A 21,326-nucleotide genomic window follows, 5' to 3' on the forward strand; every position below is an offset into this window, starting at 1 on the left:
TTGAAAATGAACTGTGACGTTAACGGAAGGAGTAAAAGCCTTGCGCAAGGCATTTACTCCTTTCCTTAACGTTACGGCTCTGATGAACATGAGCCCCTGGGGGTTCTTAAGGACATCTGACACATCAAGAGTTACAGAGCCTGTTCCCTTGTAAAACCTCTTGTTTATACAAATATTTATCAAGAACAAAGCACTGTTTTTTTTTAAGCTGCCTACTGAGATGCAATCGCTGGTACGATCGGGAAGATTGTTGGCGGCCTTACTATTGACTGACAATTTCTCTCCTGATCAGAGAACACAAGAGCTCCTAAAAACCTTCCGTCTGTGCAGAAATATTTATTTTTCCTCCTACCCATTTAACCAGAGTTCAAACACATTCCCCTGCGGTTTATAGTCATTCCATCGACAGGCAAAGCATCTAATGCCATACCATCTAAAAAAAAGCATCTAAAAAAAAAGCATCCAATGCATTTTTTTTCATTTTTTTAATGGGGGTTCTCCCCCATTCCCCCTTTTTTTTACCTCAAAACCCAATTTTTATTAAGCTAAACCCTTTACCATCTAAAAAAAATGCATTTGATGCTTTTTTTTAGATCGTTTGGCTGTCGATGCTTTGGGTGTCAATGCAATGACGGGATACCTTCCCCTGCGCCTCTGTAATGTTGGCTACCCTAGATTGCATCGCCCTTAACCAACAGAGATCCACATTTCTTTGTACTGTTTACTCTAACATACAAACAGTATAACATTGGATATTGCTTTTTAAACCACCTTCATGACCTCATATCCGGTGAGAATTGAGACTCACTCTTTTGTTCCCGGTGGGTATTCTCTAGCAAACCAACCCAAGGACCATTGCCTGCCTCCAATCTGAAACTCTCTCTTTAAGAGAAAGTCAATCAGATATGTGATCCTAGTCGTCATGAATGAGAAGCTGCTGTTTGCTGAGAAATCAATACTTAAAATATTGCTTTGCATTTCCACCAAAGGGTTCAGAGTTTAGGAGACTCGCAACCAAATGGGGAATGTTGTGTTCCAGCCCCCAATGTTGCTATTATCTACCTTTAAAGGCCCACCCACAAAACAAGCTCCAGCGTTGTTTGACTCTGATGACTAAACAAGGCCTTCTCTTCTCAACAGTCCCTCTGACGTGGTGTGTCCATAGATTGCTCTTTTCCTATTCGCCTTTAAGTCTTTTGCGCACTGAGGCCTTTGGGCGTTTTGCGCATTATAAAAACTCATAATAACAATAATAATAAAATGTTACTAGCAGGCTGATGTCAAGTGATCACCCACTCCCCTGTCAGTCTGAAATCCCCAAATTGGACGAAAAGTTGTAACTGCCCACTGCAAATATCAAGTAGTCGCTGGGGGCCCCTAAAAAGGCCGGTCCTTGGGGGAGAATAACTAGGTGAGCCTCATTAAGTGACAAGGAGGAAAACAAAGCAATCAAAAGATTCCTGGAAAGACCGTGTACCACCACATGCAAGAATCTGTTACATTTAGGGAAGATCCCCCAGAGAGAACTAACATCTCCGAAGAAGGATGCGATCTTTCAGTGTTTAAAGGCTACACTAAGAGTGTGTAGGGAAAGGGCATCCATGGCCGGTCACTTATCAGGGAAACCATGTTGTGCCTCACTCTGTTCTCTGGTGAGGATTCACAGAAGCAGTGTATTATGGCGCAATCCCATAGGAAAACTCTCTGTGAATCGGGCCTGTATGGAGTGGGCCAAAGCGAGACCCTGGTGCACAGTCTGTGCCGTTGTCTTTTTATATGGACTCCCCTGTGTCACACTCAGAGCCATATTAGTGTCTAGAGGGTTTTACAGTTCCGCAATGTCTGGCTAAACTGATATCAGAGTTTATATTTGGCTAAAAAATTACTCAAGGGCTTCGGGCAAAGAGGGGGGCGGACCATGGAAAACTAGGTACGGAGGGGGCTATTACAGGAATGGAGGGGGCACCCCTCTTCAAAAGAACAGAATGCATGGGAGGTGGGCCTCCCTTCGAGGTAGGGAAGAGGCGCAGCGCCCCAAGAGAAGAAAAGACATGGAGGCCTATAAGGTTATGGGTTGCATTCATTGTTCTTAGTCAGATGTATTTGCCTTTCTGATGTTTTCAACATAACCTGCAGTACTCTACCACCGCTAAGATAATTCATAACCCAGGAGAACATACTCCATCAATGCACTCACAAATCGTTTACTCTGAAATGCCTCAATGCATTGGGTGCAGTGCTACTTGCAATGTCTGACACTGTCCACATGATGATGTTTTGAGTCCAATGTGCAGTTGGTGTTTTTCGCCAATGCTACTGGCCCAATGTGCTTTCAAATGCACATTACTCGGTTTGTCATGAAAATTGTCAAACTGTCATTCGCTACTTTATATTTGATACCCAGGCCTATTTTTTGTGTCAGTCTGACTCTGGTACCTGAAAAGAAATCCAGTTAACAAAAGTAATATGAACTGGAAGGCTGGACACAATCACAGTGCCAAAAACTGTTTACCAGCCAAACACAGGAGCGAGTAGCTGGGCATTTAATAGCAGTGCCAGGCAAAACCTTAGAACTTATGCACAAGCCAAAAATGTTGGCTTTGCCAATGCTTGTTGTAAACAGGGACTTCAGTGGCTTTGCCAATGCTTGTTGTAAACAGGGACTTCAGTGGCTTTGCCAATGCTTGTTTTAAACAGGACTTCAGTAGCTTTGCCAATGCTTGTTTTAACAGGACTTCAGTGAAGGACACGCAGAGTGCTTATAAATCGAGTGTCTGAAGGCAGGCCTGGTAAGACAGCATGTTTACAACTCCAATTAAGTAATTCACCCCGAAGACTGTTTTGAGCAAACACTGGCAGGCACTTTAAATTCCAAGCCTGTTGGTAAGGCTGGATTAAAGTGAGCTCACAGAGTTCCCTTGAGGAGGTGTTTTGGGAGGGCAGAGGCAGGAATGGGTGGGGACAGCATGGCAATGGGCAGGCACATAACCAAACAACACCTATAGACTCTGTATCCCTCCTAATATGCCATCTCTCTCTATCTGTGCCCCAATGCAATAGTTTCGGCTTATAGAAGCGACACCTAAATGTTGTTTTGGATGCAGACATGCTATGTTAAAAGCCCCCTAAACACAAAATGTTTTCCTGGGATGGCTAGAGGCCATATCAACTGAACAAGCACTCCCTGCACTATTGTGCACGGGCCACCTAATATTGATCAATCTGAGTGCAAGTCCTCACACACCCAATTCACTATTAACCTAACTACACACACACACACACACACACGCACGCACACACACACATGCACGCACGCACGCACGCACGCCTCCCCATCGCTTTCACTCCCGCTCTACCTTGATTTGAGTATCCATGAGGCAAACTCTTCACCCGTTGTCCAGGAATCGACCTCTGTGGAGTACACCTCCTCTGCAAAGCACAAGAGATGGCAACAAGGGCATTAGGGTGGCAACAGACTGTGAGCCGCCGGCAGACCAGCCTATGTGGAAATTGGGCACCCCTCTTCAGGCAGGTCGTGTGCCACCGTGGTATTGAATGCTTGTGGTAATCAAACAAAGGTAGACACATTATATGACAATGAGCCCACTGTAGCACTATCAGCCATCATGCCAGTCCATCCTTTGGGCTTGCTCACAGTCTTGCTATTGCTTTCACAGAACCTTTGGGGTGCACTTTAGCAGGTCTAATACAAAAATACGGGAGCCAGGGGGCGAAGGGGAGAGAAGGGCAGGAGGTTTAGGAGGATGATTGGTGAAGGATGATACTCACCGGTAAACGTGTAGGCCTCCAGCACCATCTTCCCTTTCCTTTCGTTGGCTGTCCATTCCAGAAGGGTGGGTGGATGTTCTCGGCAAACCTCTGGGGCAGCAGCCAGTGCCTGCTGGCTGGACCTAAGGAGGGTGTTCTGGCACACAGCCCGGTAGCCCTCCAGCCCGTGGTCTGACACATACCTATGGGAGACGAGGTACAAGGAGAGGTCAGTAGGTCATACTACTCCATGCCTAGGGGTCTATTTGGTGCCACTTCTGAAGCAGTGCAAAGTCTGCACATTGGGGGCAAGGGGAAGTGGCTGAAAGCATACATGGGTGGGTTTAGGCCAAACGTCAACGGCTAAATATAGTGGGAATTGTCAAAGTTACAGTAGGCCAGAAAACGCAAAGTCAAATATTAATCTTTAAACCTATTTCGCTTAATGACATTATTGTTGTACAAATGTAAAAAAAACTTTGACACAAAGCAATAGTATAAGCAGAAAGATTGGGAAATGGAGTAAATGCCATGATAAATGTGAAATCACGGTTCAAGTGACAACATGAACTTGTGTTCATTTTCTATTGGGAATGAAGGCATGCTTGGTCCCTTCCTTGCAGTCTGACCCACTTGATAGGGAAAGCGTGGTTTTTACAGCAGCTCAGAATGCAGAGACCTGATTCACAAAATGCAACAAAGTACGTTTGAGGCAGGGAGGCAATGCAACCTCCGTGTTTACAAGCCCCCTAGAGCCGAGTTATGCACAAGAGGACCGCCTACGCCCAACAGCTTTGCTGGTTTTGCGAGGACATGGCAAACAGGAATGACACCTCCACCTTGCACCCAAGTGCCTATTAATACAACATGCAAAGAACATCAGAAAACAGCAGGACTATTGGCATTGGCAATGCTGGCTATTGTTGCTTCCATCTTGTGCCAGTATTTATTTGACCCACAGGGAATGCACACCAAAGGCAAGCTGTCTGCACCCCTTAATTACCACGTTGCACCAAGGACTCAGCACTCTGCAGAGACACCTATGCCACCGAACTCTCTAAAGTATTTTCTAGTACCCCCGGAGGAAATGGCGTTCCCCTTCCTTAACGCAGTCAGGGGAGCTGATCTGCAGCTTATAGAACTGAAACTATCCACACTTGGCTCACCCGGGAACCTTCCCAAGCATTGGTTTCTAATGAACAACCACACACACATATCCCTTTCCTGCCAGCAATAGGCTCTTCTTAATGCTCGTTCTGCAGTGAAGCATGGGCTATATATTTATATATTATTTTATAGCCATGACTAGTTGTTCCTTTTATCACTGAGACAGACGTTCTCCCATCCCCCACATGCAAGCTTCACACTAAATTATAATCAATTAATAATGGCATGTACCTCACTGACAGATCAAGCGCAATGTCTTTTCATTTCGACCAAACAGACAAAACCTACTCTTTGCCAAGCATTTGACAGACCTATCTGCTGAACTCCTGATAAAATACCTATTGTGGGAGACCTAAATACTGGGGTTGATGAAGTGAACTCAACAATGGCAGCACATGTGCTGGAAAGTTTAGTGGCGCGCCAGATCACTCAGCAGGTGGCTAGACTCACCCTTGCATGAGGTCGCACCTTGGACTTGATGTTCAGTGCAGACCCCTCCTTAGGTCTGAATACTCTGTCATTCTTTTTTTAAGCAAATGAAATCAAACTTCCATTTTCAACCTCCCACCAAAACCCAGGACCAAATCTGTTATAGATAGAGTGACGTTTCAGAGGGACAGCTGCTGACCAATCTGCAGATAGAGTGAGGTTTCAGAAGGCCAGCTGCTGATCAATCGTCCATCTCTGCCATTCATATGTCACTGACAAGAAACTCTGAATCTGAACTTTGACCTCTACATGTGATGGCATAATAAAGGACTTAATATACAGATCCAGTTCTCTTGAACTTTTATGAAACCCAGGCACCTCAATGGTGCTCTATGGAGCGTGAAGTGATGTGCAAACAGAAGAGAGCATTGGAAACAGGAAGTGTAGGAAAATATATGCCACATTAGATTCACTAGATTTTATAAGCGATCACGAAAGCAAAGAAATGCTACTACCAACGAGGCCTATTCTCCGTAAATTCACTTTCAAGAGAACTTTATTAGATCATACAAGAGTTTTGAAAGCCATCTCACCTGTAAGAACACAAGGAAATCAGACTTACCGGCAGACATCTGTCTATCAAGCGCATTCAAAGAATTGGCTAGCCTACCTCTTAACAGAGCGAAGCTAGAGCACTTCTCGTTAGAATCATACAGAGGGACTTTAGAATTAGCTTTGTCACTTCTTTGCAGAAGATGCCACAGGCAGACCCAGTGAACACAACTGTACACCAACACCTAACATTCCCTTTCCAGCAAAAGGTTTGCAGAGGCCGGTGACTGGACTGGACAACTGCAAACCTTTCTAGAATCAAACCATAAACCACAGGCAGTCTCCCCCCTGCCCTCTCACGCATAGCATGGACTCAATACCCCCCTCCTCCCTAGATGATCTGCAGTGGGAGGTTGAAGCGGGTGGTATCAAGGGACTGGTTGTGCTCAATCTGTCCTGTCGGCTGTCTTCAACAGCCTCAACCAAGGGATCATCCTCTCGCCAGCATAGATATGAGCTGAAGGGCTGCGTCCTTTCCAAAAGCCTACAGAAGGTGATGTTGCCTCCACTAGCGCCACGGGCCAGCCTCCTCGGCTGTGTTGCGTAAAGGACACGTTGCTCTCTCCTCTTCTTTTTAACGGATACCTGGCCCTGTTGATCGACCAATAATGTGGTTTTGGGGTCAAGATATACAATGATGTGAATGACACCCAGCTGATCATTACGTGGTGTAGAATCCAATGAGCATAATTCTGTGCATAGTTTCGTAAACCGCATGCTGCAGACTGAATACTGAATGTGTCCAAATTACTTGAATCCAACTAAACAAATATGTCATTCTGTGAAGCACCAACAGAAACGTGGCAACTGCACAAATGGTCCACACAACCAGGCCACAGCCCAAAACCTGCAAAGGAGGTACAAAATCGGAAGATATTTGTTCACACAGGATTTTCCAGGACTTCATGGGTATCAGCTGCTTTTAAGAAGGGCTTCTTTGCTTTGAAAATACCTGTCTTTCCTTTCCTTACATTTCCCTGTAAGGTACAGTCAGTTCTAACCATAGTCATGCCTTAACTTGCTTACGCCCACAGCATCTACCTAAGCATCCCCAAATACCTAATTCTCCATCTTTGCTACTTAGATCAAAAAGGTACTGATATATCGCTCGATCCCTTTGCTGCACTTGATATGATATGATGAGTCATTTAAAACACACCTATACACAAGTGTTTCTAGGCGTGACAAGACAAGGGAGAGAGACAGATGGAGGAAGAAACAATGATCTTACTAGGCCTTGTGTCATTCAGATCATGCAAGTGCAGGGGGGGAGAGGAGAAGTGCCAGGGGAAGGACAGGGGGGGGGGAGCCCCATCACGGCAGCATTGCTCTGAGTTAGTGCGGCTGGGAGAGCCAGCTCAGGGTAAGTGCAAGGAGGCAGGGGACTGTCGGAAGACAAATACAGCCCCTTAGTGCACGGTAGGGCCAGAGGCAGTGCAGGTGCTAACAGGTCGTGGAGGAGCCTGGTGCCCAATGGGTTCTGAGGGTAGCCAGGCATCCAGTCAGAGCAGCAGACAGGTGGGTCAGCAAGGGAAAGCAAGAGAGAAAGCAGAGGAGAAAAGGAAGGTCTTGAGTTGCTTCCAGAACCTGAGGTGGTCCTGCTCGAGTTTGAGAGGGGCGGGGAGCCCATTCCAGAGGGAGACCCCTCTCCCATTCTCTGCCTGGGGAAGCGTCTGACCATCAGAGAGTTGGAGATAGCTGAAAAAAGGGCTCGAGAAGGAAGGTGTTTAGGAAGAGAGAGTTAGATGTAGTGCGGGCCCCGGCCCCAGAAAGCCTTGTGGGCAATGCAAAGGGTCTTGAACTTGATCCTTGCAGCCACCAGGAGCCAGTGGAGAGAATTCAGGGCTGGAGAGATATGGTCCCTGGCCTTGAGGCAAAGGACAGGTCTCGTCCTGTTCTGGATTAGTTGCAGAGGGTGGAGAGTAGAGGAAGGCAGATTGAGAAAGAGGCAGTAGTCCATCCTGGAGAGCACCAGAGCTCTGGAGACAGTGAGCTTCTGGGTAAAGGGAGAAAAGGAAGAATGCCTCTCAGGAGGTGCAGCTGATAGTGGGACTTCCTAGAGGGGTCTGTGATGTGAGGTGTCCGGTCAAATGTTTGAATCAAAAGGATCGAATGACCTTTTGATCGACAGTAAAAGGACTGAAAAAAAGGATCAAATTTATGTTAAATTTATTTATTTATATCTATTTTTTAGTTTAGCATGTAGAAAAAACTTTCTTATAAAAGGAAAATGGGGGAGGGGGAACCCACAATAAAAAAATAAATTTTGATCCTTTTTTTCGGTCCTTTTACTGTCCAAAAAAAGGCATTCGAGCCTTTTGTTTTCGAAAATTTGACCTATAACCATGTGAGGAGAGAGTGGAGTCGAAGAAAACCCCTAGGTTTTTTGCCTCACAGGAAGGCAGAGAGAGAAGGCCCAAGCACTCCTCCACAGCAAGGTGTCTGGGTACCCCCAAATTTAAGAAAAACAGATTAGGAGGGCGCTTCTTCCCATACACCATGACAGAAGTGTGGAATTCACTGCCTTACCATGTTAGGTGAACTGAAGACTAACTTCCCATCAGGAAGACTGGAAGCCACACCTCTTTATATTCTGTCTCTGCCAATTGAGTCTGCTAGCTATGGTTCTTAAGCTTCAAGATGTACTAACCAGTGGCTATAGTTTGCGCTTAGAAAGTTATTTTAATCTTCAAAACAGATATACAAACCATCCCATTGTAACTAGATCTGAACAGAAAATGACACTAGGTAAGTCACGGTTGTGGGGCAACTGCTCTCATGGCTGGTTGCAGCATTGGAGGTCCAAGGATTGCAGGCTGAGAGAGTTCTTTCTTTGACAACTTTGACAGCTTGGTCCGGGGATTTGGCGCTTCCGATCTTTGTCATTTATTTGATGGTTATCATGATCACCAGGATGGACTCAGGATGAAGATGATGAAGAACCTCTGCTTCTGTTCCCTTGATATTGGAGGACCCACAGGGTGCCCAGACATGATGAGCCGATAAAGTGTCCGTGCATGGGGTCTGCAGGTAGAAAGACAAAGGACCCAGGGACTCATATGCTTGGCTCAGAGCAACAGCAGGAGAGCAGCGATGTCCAGGGACGACAATGAGAGTGCACTTCAACTTTCGCAGCACCTGGTTACAAACTATCTAGGCACCAGGAGAAGACTTGGGTGCCACCCACAGACCCACTATTCTTCCAGAGGTCCAGTTGGATGACCTCAGCAAAGTAGAACTTGGAACTGGTTAGGCCCACAGGTTCAAGCGAGGGAGGCACCTGGAGAGCCCCCCCCACACTGTTGATGGAAAAGTGAAGCTTATACATGCAGAAGATGTCCTGGGCAATGGCTGTCCCGGGAGCAGCCTTCTTGCATCCCACTGCAGCCTCGTGTGCGTTATATCCTTGGCTCCAGTGATAGACTTAAGGATGGGCCTAGATCCTTGCCTAACGGTAGACCCCAGTCCACTCTCAAGGGGCCTGCCCAATCATGGACACCCGACTCAAGCTCTAGAGATGCCTGCAGCCCATTAAACAGCCAAAGCCAGCTCTATGCACACAAAGGCTACTTACCAGGCTCTAGCCAGACCCTATGAAGAGCATGCCCACATATGACCATTTCCTACCCTTGCCTAGGTGGATCACAGCCAAAGGGACAAAGAAGCACAAAGACAGGGTTTAAAGAACATCGCCTTCCATTCTGAGTGCAGAAGTGAGCAAAAGGTCCCCCATTGACTTAAAAGAGGGACAGGTGCAGTCAGCCTTAAGGACTCCTAAGTGTCCCCAAAATGAAATCACTTAAGCGCAGGAGGGAGGTTTAAGAAAAATGTGCTCACTCAAATCATATCCGGGACTCAAAACATCCACAGATGTTTGTTTGTTTGTTTGTTTGTTTGTTTATTCACTTATTACGCGCTCCAGACCCAGAGGTAATAGGGCGCCACAATATGAAGATGCACAGCTTACAGACTTATACAATATACACAGATATACAAATATAATAGTAATTACAGTAGATACAGCACACAGTTCAGGGTACGGGTATGAAGACTATATAGTTACAATAATATATAATGTACAAATATACAAGTTACGGATGAATCACTCTGTGGAGCCCTCGGACTCAGGTAGAATAGAGACATATGAGTTCAGGCAGTAAACAGAGTTCAAATATACAAATTGCAATATGATCCACTACCATAAAGCAGTTGGACTCACCAGTAGAACAGATTCCACAAGTAATTCAAAAGTACCATACTGCTACGTAAGGATGTTAGGTAAAAGGACTGAAGGGGTGGGAGACTATGGGTCAGTCAAGATAATATTTTTGATGACATTTTTCCTGAAGGATGGGAAAGGTTGATCCCTGCGCAGGTCTTGAGGAATTGTGTTCCATAATTTCGCTGCCTTTACAGGGAAACTGTTACCACCAATAGTGGTGAGCCTGTATCTAGGTACAGTCAGACAATTGGTGTTGCCAGCTCTAGTTGGTCTAGTAGAGATTCTTCCTTGGAATTTATCTGAAAGGTAACTAGGGGCAGCATTGTTAAGGGCTTTATGAGTCAGAGACAGTGTCTTAAGCTGAATTTTGTTACCTGTAGATAGCCATTTATGTTGGCGTCTGAGTGATGAAATATGAGTTCTTTTATTAGTACCTAAGGCTGCTCTTAAGGCATTATTTTGTAATATTTTGAGCTTCCGGATGGTGGTTTTATTGGCCCCACTGTAAAGGGCATTACAATAGTCAATTCTGGAGAGTATTAGAGCTCTGGCCAGAATCAGACAGCTATCATACGAGAGTAAGGGTTTACCTGCTCTTAACAATTTACAGGTGTAAGCTGTGGATGAGTTTAAAGTTTTTATTTGTTTGTCAAAAGATAGTGTGGAATCCAGATAAAAGCCAAGGGTTTTTACCTCCTTGGAGACTTTAATGGAGTTCCCATCGATGTTGAAAGAGGTAAACTCCTGTCCTAATTTATTGATGTTGGCCCGTGAACCCAGAATCAACAACTCGGTCTTATCATCGTTCAAGCATAGGCCATGAGTAGGCATCCATGCTTGGATGATAAGATATACCTTATTCACCAACTCCGTGTCCTTACTATGATCCCCAGAAAGCAGGCGAATCTGAGTGTCGTCTGTATAGTTTGTGTAGGTGACACCCAGAAGGTCCAGATCATCAAACAGGGGCTTGGTGAAAATATTGTAAAGTGTTGGTGAGACACACGAACCCTGAGGAACACCGCACAGAATGGGGGTCGGGTCAGCAGCTGCCGATGGGGAGACACTCTCATCGTTCTCTCGCTCAGGAAGTATTCAATCCATCTGATAGCTTCTTGGGAGAAATGGGCAGCTGAGTCGAGGTGTCTGCAGAGGACCTTATGATCAACCAGATCGAATGCGGCTGAGAGATCAAGTGCGAGCAAAAGTACTGTCCTTCCTTTGTCTCTCAGCTCGTTTATTTGTGTTTTTAAATCGATTAAGGCTGTTTCCATTCCATGTGGTGGGCGGAAGCCAGATTGTCTATTGCCTTGGAGTGTGTGTCGTTCAAGGTGTTGTTGGATTTGATTATAGGCAGCTTTGTCCAATATTATGAGTAGAAATGGAACCGTGGTGATGGGACGTTAATTGGTCGGAATGAGGGGATCTAGTGTCTGTTTCTTGAGGAGAGGGAGCACCCAAGATTGTTTGAGATTAGCCGGGATAGTGCCTGTGGCAAAGGAGGCATTGATTAGTTTGGTGAGGAATGGAGATAATTCTCTAGCAGCATCTTTTATTAGTTGTGCTGGACAAATGTCACCTTTGCAATTGGAGGGCTTCAGTGACAAGATTATTTTTTCTACTTCCAGAGTAGACATTTTAGAGAAATGGAATGTATTATTGTGTGCTGTCAGTGATGCGCTAGGCAAGGGGTTATTTGACGAGCACTGTAGATTTAATGCATCTTTTTTTCTGCTGAATTTTATTTTGGAGCATGTTAATTGTATTAGCTAGCTCCTGTTGGATGTCTGCACACCATGTTTTGTCTTTGATGCAGATATCAGGTATCGCTATTGGAGATTATAATTCTTTTAGAATAGAGAAACGTTTTTTCATACTAGAGTTTGATTTAGCAATACGCTCATCGTAGGAATTGCGTTTAGCTCTGCAAATTTCCTTCTTGTAATGCGAGGAGAGTGAAGATAGTTTAGCTTTATTCTCGTTGGAGGGGCAAAGTCTCCAGTTGGTTTCACTCTTTCTCTTCAAAGTGCGAAGGACTTTAAGTTGTGGCGTAAACCATTTATTTAAGTGAGCTCTTGGTTTATTGGCTCTTAATTTAGTAGGGGAATTTTTATCCAAGGTGGCGAGCATAATATTATTATATTCATGGACTAGGGTGCTAGGATCAAGGTTTCCAGACAGAGCGTTAAGAGTAGGGAGGATAGCAGGGATTACTTTCTCAGCTGTTATCTTTTTTTATTTCAGGTGATGCACGGTGGTGCTAGAGGGGAAACTGGGGGAGTGGGTCTTGTAGTGGATAAGTGGAAGGACACCAATGAGTGGTCTGTCCATGGAAGTGGCAGAATGGATGAAATGGTGACTAAGCAGCTGTAGTCCATTATCCAGTCCAAGATTCTCCCTTTTTGGTGGGTAGGTTTATTTACTTTTTGAGATAGTCCTAGTGAGCTAATTAGGTTGGCTATGTCTAATGCATTTTTGTCCAATTGGTCATTGAAACCTATGTTAAAATCCCCTAATAGGAGTAGTTGTGAGGATGGTTTAAGGTTGTTTATAAGTAGGTCGTGCAGATCTTCCTCCAAGGAGCCAAGAGGAGCAGGAGGTCTGTAGATTAAATGGATAGTGAGAGATTGTGAGTTGTTTATCTGGAATTTGGCAGAAAGGAATTCACATGATTGTGACTTGTGGGTAGGGGCCAATCTTAAGGAGAGACATGTTTTAGAAATTATGGCAATGCCGCCACCTCGGGCACCATCTCAGTCTTGTCTCACTATAGTATATCCAACCGGGATAGCTAGCATGAGTGAGGGGCCTGCTGCGTTGTGAAGCCATGTCTCAGTAATAGCAAGGAAATCAAGGTTACCTTCTGTAATGATGTCGGCTATGTCAATAGCATGGGCGACAAGCGATCTTGCATTAAGAAGCACTCCTTTAAGATGAGGAGTCTCACTAGCTTCTTTGACTAGGCTAAGGTGAGCTGTGTTATTATCAGCAAGTCATTTGTGCTTGTAATTGTTAATCTGGGGGGGCATTTGTGTTGAAATTAGACAAGGATTGGAATCGCTTAGGATGACTAAGTTTCAAGCTGGGCTTGTAATTGGTTTTAGGATTTGTGGGTGGTAGAGATCTTCTCAGTGGTTCGTGTAATTTAGTTAATCTGGCGCAGAGTCTAATATTTCTATAGGATGTGGCACATGGTAGTGATGCATGGGTTACTACCTCAGAGGCACAAGGGGCATTATTTGTCGCTATATTTGTCGGTGTGAGCAGGCTAAGGTGTGAGATCGGTACTAACGGGAGCTGAGCAAATTATGCTAGACTTCTAGTGCCCATATATACAGTGGCTGTCATTGTGCAGATCAGAACTATTAACGTTAACATCTTTCCAGTTAAAGTATTAGGATCGTAAGCATTACTCACGGGCACCTAGGCGAAAATTATTACTGTATAGCATACGAGGTGCCTTCAGTAGGCAGCATAAGAATGGAATGCCTATCAGTCAGCTAGTAACTTAGGCCTAAACATAATTTGGCAGTGAAGTTAAGGCCGTATCAATGGGGCAGCTAAACACTGGTGCAAAATCGAGGGACACAGTAAGTAAGGCAGCTAAGCACTGGTGCAAACTCAGATGACACAGTAGGTAAGGCAGCTAAACACTGATGCAAAATCGAGGGACACAGTAAGTAAGGCAGCTAAGCAATGGTGCAAACTCAGATGACACAGTAGGTAAGGCAGCTAAACACTGATACAAAATCAGATGACACGATAAATAAGGCAGTTAAACACTGGTGCAAAATCGGGGGACACAGTAAGTAAGGCAGCTAAGCAATGGTGCAAACTCAGATGACACAGTAGGTAAGGCAGCTAAACACGGATGCAAAATCGGAGGACATAGTAAGTAAGGCAGCTAAGCAATGGTGCAAAATCTAACGACAGTAATGAAGGCGGCTAGACTCCGGTATCAATGACAAATGGCACATACACAACGTTACTGCAATAGCGCAATCCGAGCCAGTGTGGGGTGTGCTTAGGATTGATTACAGATCACAGCTACGCAACCTAAGCGTAGTAGAGGACAGCTAACTGGACAAGTTGCTTGCATACAGTCACATGGCTAAGCCGCGAGGTCGGAAGGCAATGGAGCAGACAGCAAGAACAATTTCAGGTGGCAAGTATCAGAGGTAGCAGGAGTATACATTAGAATGGTCTGGTACAGTGTTAACGGCACTTTGTAGTTCATGCAGTGTGACAAGGCTATATTTTAATAACGCCTGTAGATGGCAGTTTGTAGAACGCTGCTTACCCTGCTAGACGGGACAGGAATATAAATGTCTATAAATGTGCTGGGGTTCGCTTTGAAGGCGATGGGAAGGTGCAAAAAAAAATGATCTTTCTAACACTATGTACTGGGATACTCCTATACATGTAATGGGCAGGAGAGGACCCGCTGTCTGTCCATGGTTCAAACATAAAGACAACCCGTGTATGGACTACCCCTGGCACGCGCAATGCGAACCGTCAGCTGAGTGTTAAAAAAAGCCTTTGTAGATTGGGTGGAACATGATGCAGTCGGTAGGTCATGGGGACACTGTCATGGGGTGCAGGGCTGTACTATCAGGAATCCAAACTGTGCTCTGGGTTTGAGAAGTAGCTTGATGAGGTCGTATTTATTCATCGCCCCATAACCACAGTCCCATTCCTTCTAAAATTACTTGACAAAGCCGCACATATACAGATCCAACACTACCTAGAATCCAACGCAATTCTAGGCAAAAGGCAATCTGGATTCCGTAAGGGACACAGAACCGAAACCGCCCTTCTAGACCTAAAAAATGAAATCACTAACATCCTCGACAAGGGCAAGCCTGCCCTCCTCCTCCTCCTCGACCTATCAGCAGCATTTGACCTAGTAGATCACGACACTCTCACCAATCATCTAACACAAGCAGAACACTTTTCCAAGGACGCGGCCTCATGGGTAACTTCCTTCCTACAAGGCAGAGCTATGAAAGTCTTCTCCAACACAGCTCATGCTGCGCCATCCATCATCCATTGTGCGGTTCCTCAAGGCTCCTGCACGGCCCCTACGCTATACAATCTCTTTACTAAGCCCCTATTCGACAAACTGGACGCTATGGGGATCACTTACACGAACTACGCTGACGACACGCAGATACTCCTGCCCCTGACTGGTAACTATCATCAAGACTCCACCTCCCTCCAACTAATCTACTCTACCATACAAGCCTGGATGGCCACCAACGGACTCTGCTTGAATGGGGACAAAACTGAAATCCTCATTTTAGGCCAGAAGCCCACCCTTGCCAACCTCAACCCACTTTACACTAACTTTAGCATAGACAACTGCACTATCCCAGTCCTATCATCAGTTAAAATACTAGGAGTTTACATAGATGCCACCCTATCTATGGATAAACAAGTAAGCGCAATCGTCTCGGCATCGGCATTGAGCACTAAACTCATCAATGCTATAAAACCGTTCCTAACAAAAGAAAACTGCCTGTCCATCGCAAGAGCCACTATTGGAGCCAAACTGGACTACTGCAACGCGCTCCTAGCTGGCACCTCCAAGAACAACCTAGCAAGGCTCCAAACCACCCAAAATAATGCTCTCAGATCAGCACTCAGCATACCTAAAAGAGAGCACATCACCCTAGCCAGGAAAGCCGTCCATTGGCTCCCAGTCAAGGACCGGATTGCTTTCAAAATCCTCACCACAACGCATAAATGCATCAACCTCACAGCACCATCCTACCTAGCTGACACACTGTCTAGATCCCAATCCACAAGACCAACCAGATCCACATACGCCAACCGTCTCACCATACCACGCATCAATAGATCCAAGGCAGGAGGTATAGGCTTCCCATACCTGGCACCTAAGCTTTGGAACGCACTGCCCACCAACCTCAGAGCAGAATCATCCCTCCTCTCCTTTCGGAAACAACTTAAAACTGCTCTCTTCAACTAACTTTTGCACCTAACCACCTCTGTGTTCTCTATGTACATGTACTTAAGCATAACCATTGCTCAATGTAACCAAGGGCACAACTGCGTGTAACTAAGTTTAAGAAACACTGTAACCAGCGCCACAATGCCTTCGGTCTGATGTGCGCTTAACAAATGTGAATAAATAAATAAATAAATGTATTACTCAAGTGTTTTTTATCTTCTGTTTTTGGGGGGCTTTGTCCTAAATACTAAAAAACAATTTGGAGTCACGTGGTTTGGTAAAGTTAAAAAATGTTTAAAGTACCTAAAAAAAAGTCCCTGGATATCTGGGACAAGTAGTAGATGTGAGAAAAGCTCCACTTGCTGTTCAAGGTCCAGTAAAGAAGGTGAAGCTTAACACTCGCCTCAGCGTCTCTACTACACCGTGTACCGCCTAGCACGGGCGATCGTCAAACGCAAGCGGGGGACAGGGGACCACGTTGGCAACGATGGGATGAACGGCATAGCATCAAGGAGCACAGAGTTAGGGCACAAGCAGGGTGTGAGGGGGGGCTGCACCTAATGAGGCCTTCAAGGGGACTGGAAGAGACTCCTGTCTTAGTTGAGTGGGTAATGTAAGGGACTGGGAGACTGATTTACACAACCTTATTCAATGGGGGTTTCCCATTGAACAACGCTTTTGGGAATTAGGCCATGGATATTTAAAAGCTACTTGAAGAAAAAAAAAGAAAATGCTTAAGCTATTAACATGTTAGGGTTTAAACTCTCCACCATTAACACAATGAAAACGTGTGGGCGCAATGTATGTACCCAGGTATGAGCCGGGTCTGCGGGTCAGTGAACTATGCCTTACCTAGGTCACAGGTTCTAATCCTGGTTCTAATCCTGGCATGTCCGCTCAGCCCTTTATCCTTCTGAGGTCGGTAACATGAGTACCTTTGAGTTGGGTAACAATGAACGTCTGTTATCTGTCAATAGCACCAAGATACCTCCCTCGGGGTGAGCGTGCGCTCTACAAATACTCACGTTATGTATTCCTTTCATCTGGTGCTTTGAAGAGCCTCTTAGCAACACAATCTGAAGCGTATGTCAGACTGATCGAATAAAATGAGCTCATGAAAGGCACATTTCGAAATGTGTTTTTTATTGGTGTTGACAACAAAAGCAGATACCAATCAGCTATGGCGTTGACTGACACACATTAGTTTACATACCTAGACGAGGACACACAATAGCAAGTGAGATAAGATCAACATGCCGCGCCCACGCGCCCACTTTGGGCAAATAAGAGGGTGGGGCAGATGTGCCACAATTACATTTTGAGACGCATTGGACCGTTTTGAAGGACATCTGAAAAATGGAGTTGGACAGCAAAGAATGAAATCCAGTGCAGAGGGGACAAAATGTAGGGACTGCAGCTGTAGGAGGCTTAGGGATCAAAGCCCAGGATGGGGCTGCAGTGCCAAAGAACTGCCCTCTGACAATAGAGGAATAACAAGAGGAGGTGAGATCCAACAGGCAGCCAAGGAACCACCAGCTTTCATCCACAATGAAGCCACTTCATGCCATCGAAACCTGATCTATGTGACCTTCTAGAGGATGAACCTGGAGCATATGGAATAAATGCATGGGTGACCTCATACGATGCTTGCACCCTCACTCCCAGAAATTGGTCCACTGCAACAGTACAATTCCCTGAAATGCATCTGCGATGGATGCCGAGAGAGTGGTAGGGAGAGCAGAAGGATTTCTAAAGCCACACCATTTCAATATTGACCAATTCTTATCATGGCTGCCAGCCTCTGTTTCAGACATTTGAGTAGAAAAGCGATAAGGAACCACATAATGGGAAGAAACTACAGATCAACTACTTCAGAGGCTTTTTAATACCAGTGATCCCAGATGTAGTCTCTTGAGAGCATAAAAGGGACATTTCTCTATCATGATACATACATTGGCTATGCAAACCCCTATAAAGAAAATGTGACACTGTATGGGGTGTATATCACCACTCTGAACCCACAAATGAATTGTTGACATTGTTAGACCCATCTCACTCTTACTTACTTGAGAAGCGGCTTCTCCAGGGAGGGGGACGGGGTGACACAGTCAAGCAGCATGGACATCAGCAGCCACGCACGCTGTGCCTGCCCCTCCAGTGGATTCTGCCACGTTTGACATACCAGCTGGCTCAGGACTTCATCGCGCAGCGCCGGATGGGCAAGCATCCTCTGCGCAATGTAGTTGCCTAAGGTCACTTCCTGCCAGTCCTGCAGGCACGCATCTCCTATAAAGCGAAGGATCTGAAAAGGACACAGGAGTAAAAGAGAGGTGAGAAAAGCAGAGACCACAGGAAGGGTGTACCCGCTCAGGCAAAGCAAAGGTCAGCAGCTGGGCAAAGCATAGATTGGTTAGTTCAGAACCAACTAGGCACATCACTCTGAGTGAGATGGGACCATCATGTGTGAGATGCAACCAGTCAAGCAGAGCCGCCACCATGGGTGAGATGATGGAGTCAGCCAGATGCTGGAGTGGTTGTGGGTGAGACTGCCAGGCATACAAAGGACAGATAGTGGCTGAGACAGAACCACTTTGGCCTTGCAGAGAACATGAGTGGGACAGGGTCAACTGCATGTTAAAGCAAAGACCAGTAGAGGAGAGAAAGTACAAGCTACTGGTCAGGAGGTGACCAGTGAATGAGTGAAAACACGGCCCGTCCAACACCTAGCCATCTTTTCAACACCTCTGACGGCATCCTGAAATCTCAGGTTTTCTCTAGACATCAAATATATAGGTAAACAGGCCACGGCCAGGGACATCTTGAGGCCTTAGAGTCCAAGAATCACCATGGTGTGTAAGTTCTAAGAACTCGAATGTGCCAGTCCCGCTTTGTTTACAGTGATGCAGAGAGTATAAAGAGGAGAAAAAGTAAACACTATAGCGACCAAGTCAAACCTATTCCTGAGAATTGTCTGTTCATACAGTGTACCCGCTCTGGCATTAACTTCCAACTGACAGTGCCGAAAGAAAGTGTGTGGAATGTTCCCAAGGCACGGATGTCCTTATTATACTTCAAATAAAACCTCAGGGCCATGAAAATGAACTGTAGTATATCCTTTCTGCCTCAAAAAGAGGAATAAATAAAAGTGTGTAGAACTATTTCCTTATTAAGGTCAAATTAAATGGTGTTTGTTCTGTGTTTGATATGCCACAGATGCAGGACTGGGGATGCCCTCTTCTTCTGGTTGAAATGACTGCTGAGAAGGATTTCTGGGTTGCTGGATTTTTAATTTGTTTATACCGCGCTGAAGCCTTCATGCATCAGGGCGCACACAGAGACTAAAAGACAACACTTGAAGCACAGGACATGGTGGACGAAGTGGCATCAGCACTGGGGTTTATGTAAACAGGAAGGTCTTCAAATGTTTACGAAATTGACATGGGTTGACTTCCTGCCGGAGAGTCAATGGCAAGGTATTCCAAGCTTTGGGAGCCAGTGTGATGCGTTTTACTTAGAACACTTGAGCAACCAAGTACCTGTGGATCTTGGAGTTCTAACTGGTTTGTATTTAACCAGTTTGTCCGAAAGATAGCGGGGCACAGTACCGTGAATACACTTATGCACCAATATAAGTACCATTAACTGTACACGAGAAGTCACAGGCCTCCAGTGCAATTCCTTCTGTATTTCGGAGCTATGGGTGTTCCGTGGTAGATGTTTTGCGATACGAATAGCATTGTTTGTAGTACTCACAGTTTCTGAATACTACTCTTGATCACGCCCCCCCCACCCCCCAACAAGGTGTTATAATAATCAATTCTGGGGAGAATGGTGGCTTGAGCAAGGGAAATACCGTTTTTTTTTCTGCAAGGAAAGGTCTTATCAATGTATATCGTGTGTGTCAAACAGCCAGCGGGACTCTGAAGAAGGTGTCCAGTGGAGGAGCCCAACAAAACAAATCATGAATGACAGAAGAGATTTGAATAAAATACGATCACTGGGAGTGATTCCATTCTGGGGTCTGGTGTGTCCTAGGTGTGTGAATGACCTCGGGTTCCTGTGAGGCCGACCATGGGGAATTGAGGCCAATGCCCAGGAAGGAATCAAGGGATCAACCTCAACTAGGCCTTTCCAAGGAGACAGTTGATGCCTGCGCCTGAAAGGCCGGAAGCCACAGGTGGATTCCACCCTCAAACCAAGCAGAACTGGTGGAAACGCAGGGGCAGGCAGTGCTCCCGGTAGAGAAGGAATGAATCTAAGGGGGAAGGATCCTTCTCAATCCAAGTGTTAATAACAAAGACTATGTTCCAGGAGTCCCGGGCTCAAGAGGCTGCAGCACCAGGGCCATCATGCCTTACTATGGAGAGCCATAGACATGGTTTTCCCCCTCCCCCTATCAAGGATAAATTTGTGCTTTGGAGGGAGTTGTTGCCCAGTCACCTGCAATTGAAAAAAGTGTGAGAATACAAGTACCAGAATCCTTAGAGACCTCAATGTGAATTAACCTGAAACACCTTCAAAGGAAATGCAACTAGACACGCCTGAAAAGGAAAAGAAACACAGCCTCCCTGATGGAATCAAGAAAACGTTTGGAGGAGAAGACAATTTGTTGCTACAGCAGGAAAATTTGACTGGGAACCAGAGTGTGCGCCTTGTCATCATTTTTTAATAACAAAGAGCCCTTTAATACCTTCTCAAGGAGGTAAATTACACAGAGAGTACTTTGTCCACTAACACTTATACGCCCAAAGTGTACCCTGTGTCATTTTGAATGTTTTTTGTTAGGGATGATAAAAACTCAAAAGGGATCCAGGTGACCTCGGGTTTCTGTGCCTTTTAACACCCCGTGAATAAAACATTCCCCTTACAATGGTGGCGTCACATGTGTGCATGGTGCTGGCATCATAATAAAGCCCTGTGGATTCTGCCTGGTTTTATCATTGACAGGTGAAACAATGGGTGAAGTCATAAGAATCCAAGCCTCAATGCATGCATCAAAACTAGGTCTCGGTGGAGATGCTGGTAAGAAGCGGAGCAAGCTTTGTTCCCGTTCTCCTAGCGCCGCTCACAATATGACATTACATTTGCCCTGAGCATAATTCACATACGAGGGCGGGGTATGTCTCATTCTATATATGACAGTGCAGCACATTTAAG

General features: G+C 45.5%; 1 protein-coding gene across 1 annotated transcript in view; it reads right to left on the reverse strand.

Moving 5' to 3' along the window:
• The window catches only part of MYO15B (myosin XVB), a 721,855-nt gene that overhangs the window by 504,563 nt on the left and 195,966 nt on the right, over positions 1 to 21,326 (reverse strand). The window contains exons 6-8 of the mRNA XM_069654768.1: positions 18,236 to 18,471; positions 3,790 to 3,971; positions 3,357 to 3,429 (exon numbers count right to left, since the gene is read on the reverse strand). Coding sequence (XP_069510869.1) covers positions 3,357 to 3,429; positions 3,790 to 3,971; positions 18,236 to 18,471 — 491 coding nt within the window. The remainder of the gene's footprint in view (positions 1 to 3,356; positions 3,430 to 3,789; positions 3,972 to 18,235; positions 18,472 to 21,326) is intronic.

Source organism: Ambystoma mexicanum, chromosome 3q (assembly GCF_040938575.1).
Source record: "Ambystoma mexicanum isolate Mex_15411 chromosome 3q, UKY_AmexF1_1, whole genome shotgun sequence".
NCBI classification, from domain to species: Eukaryota; Metazoa; Chordata; class Amphibia; order Caudata; family Ambystomatidae; genus Ambystoma; species Ambystoma mexicanum.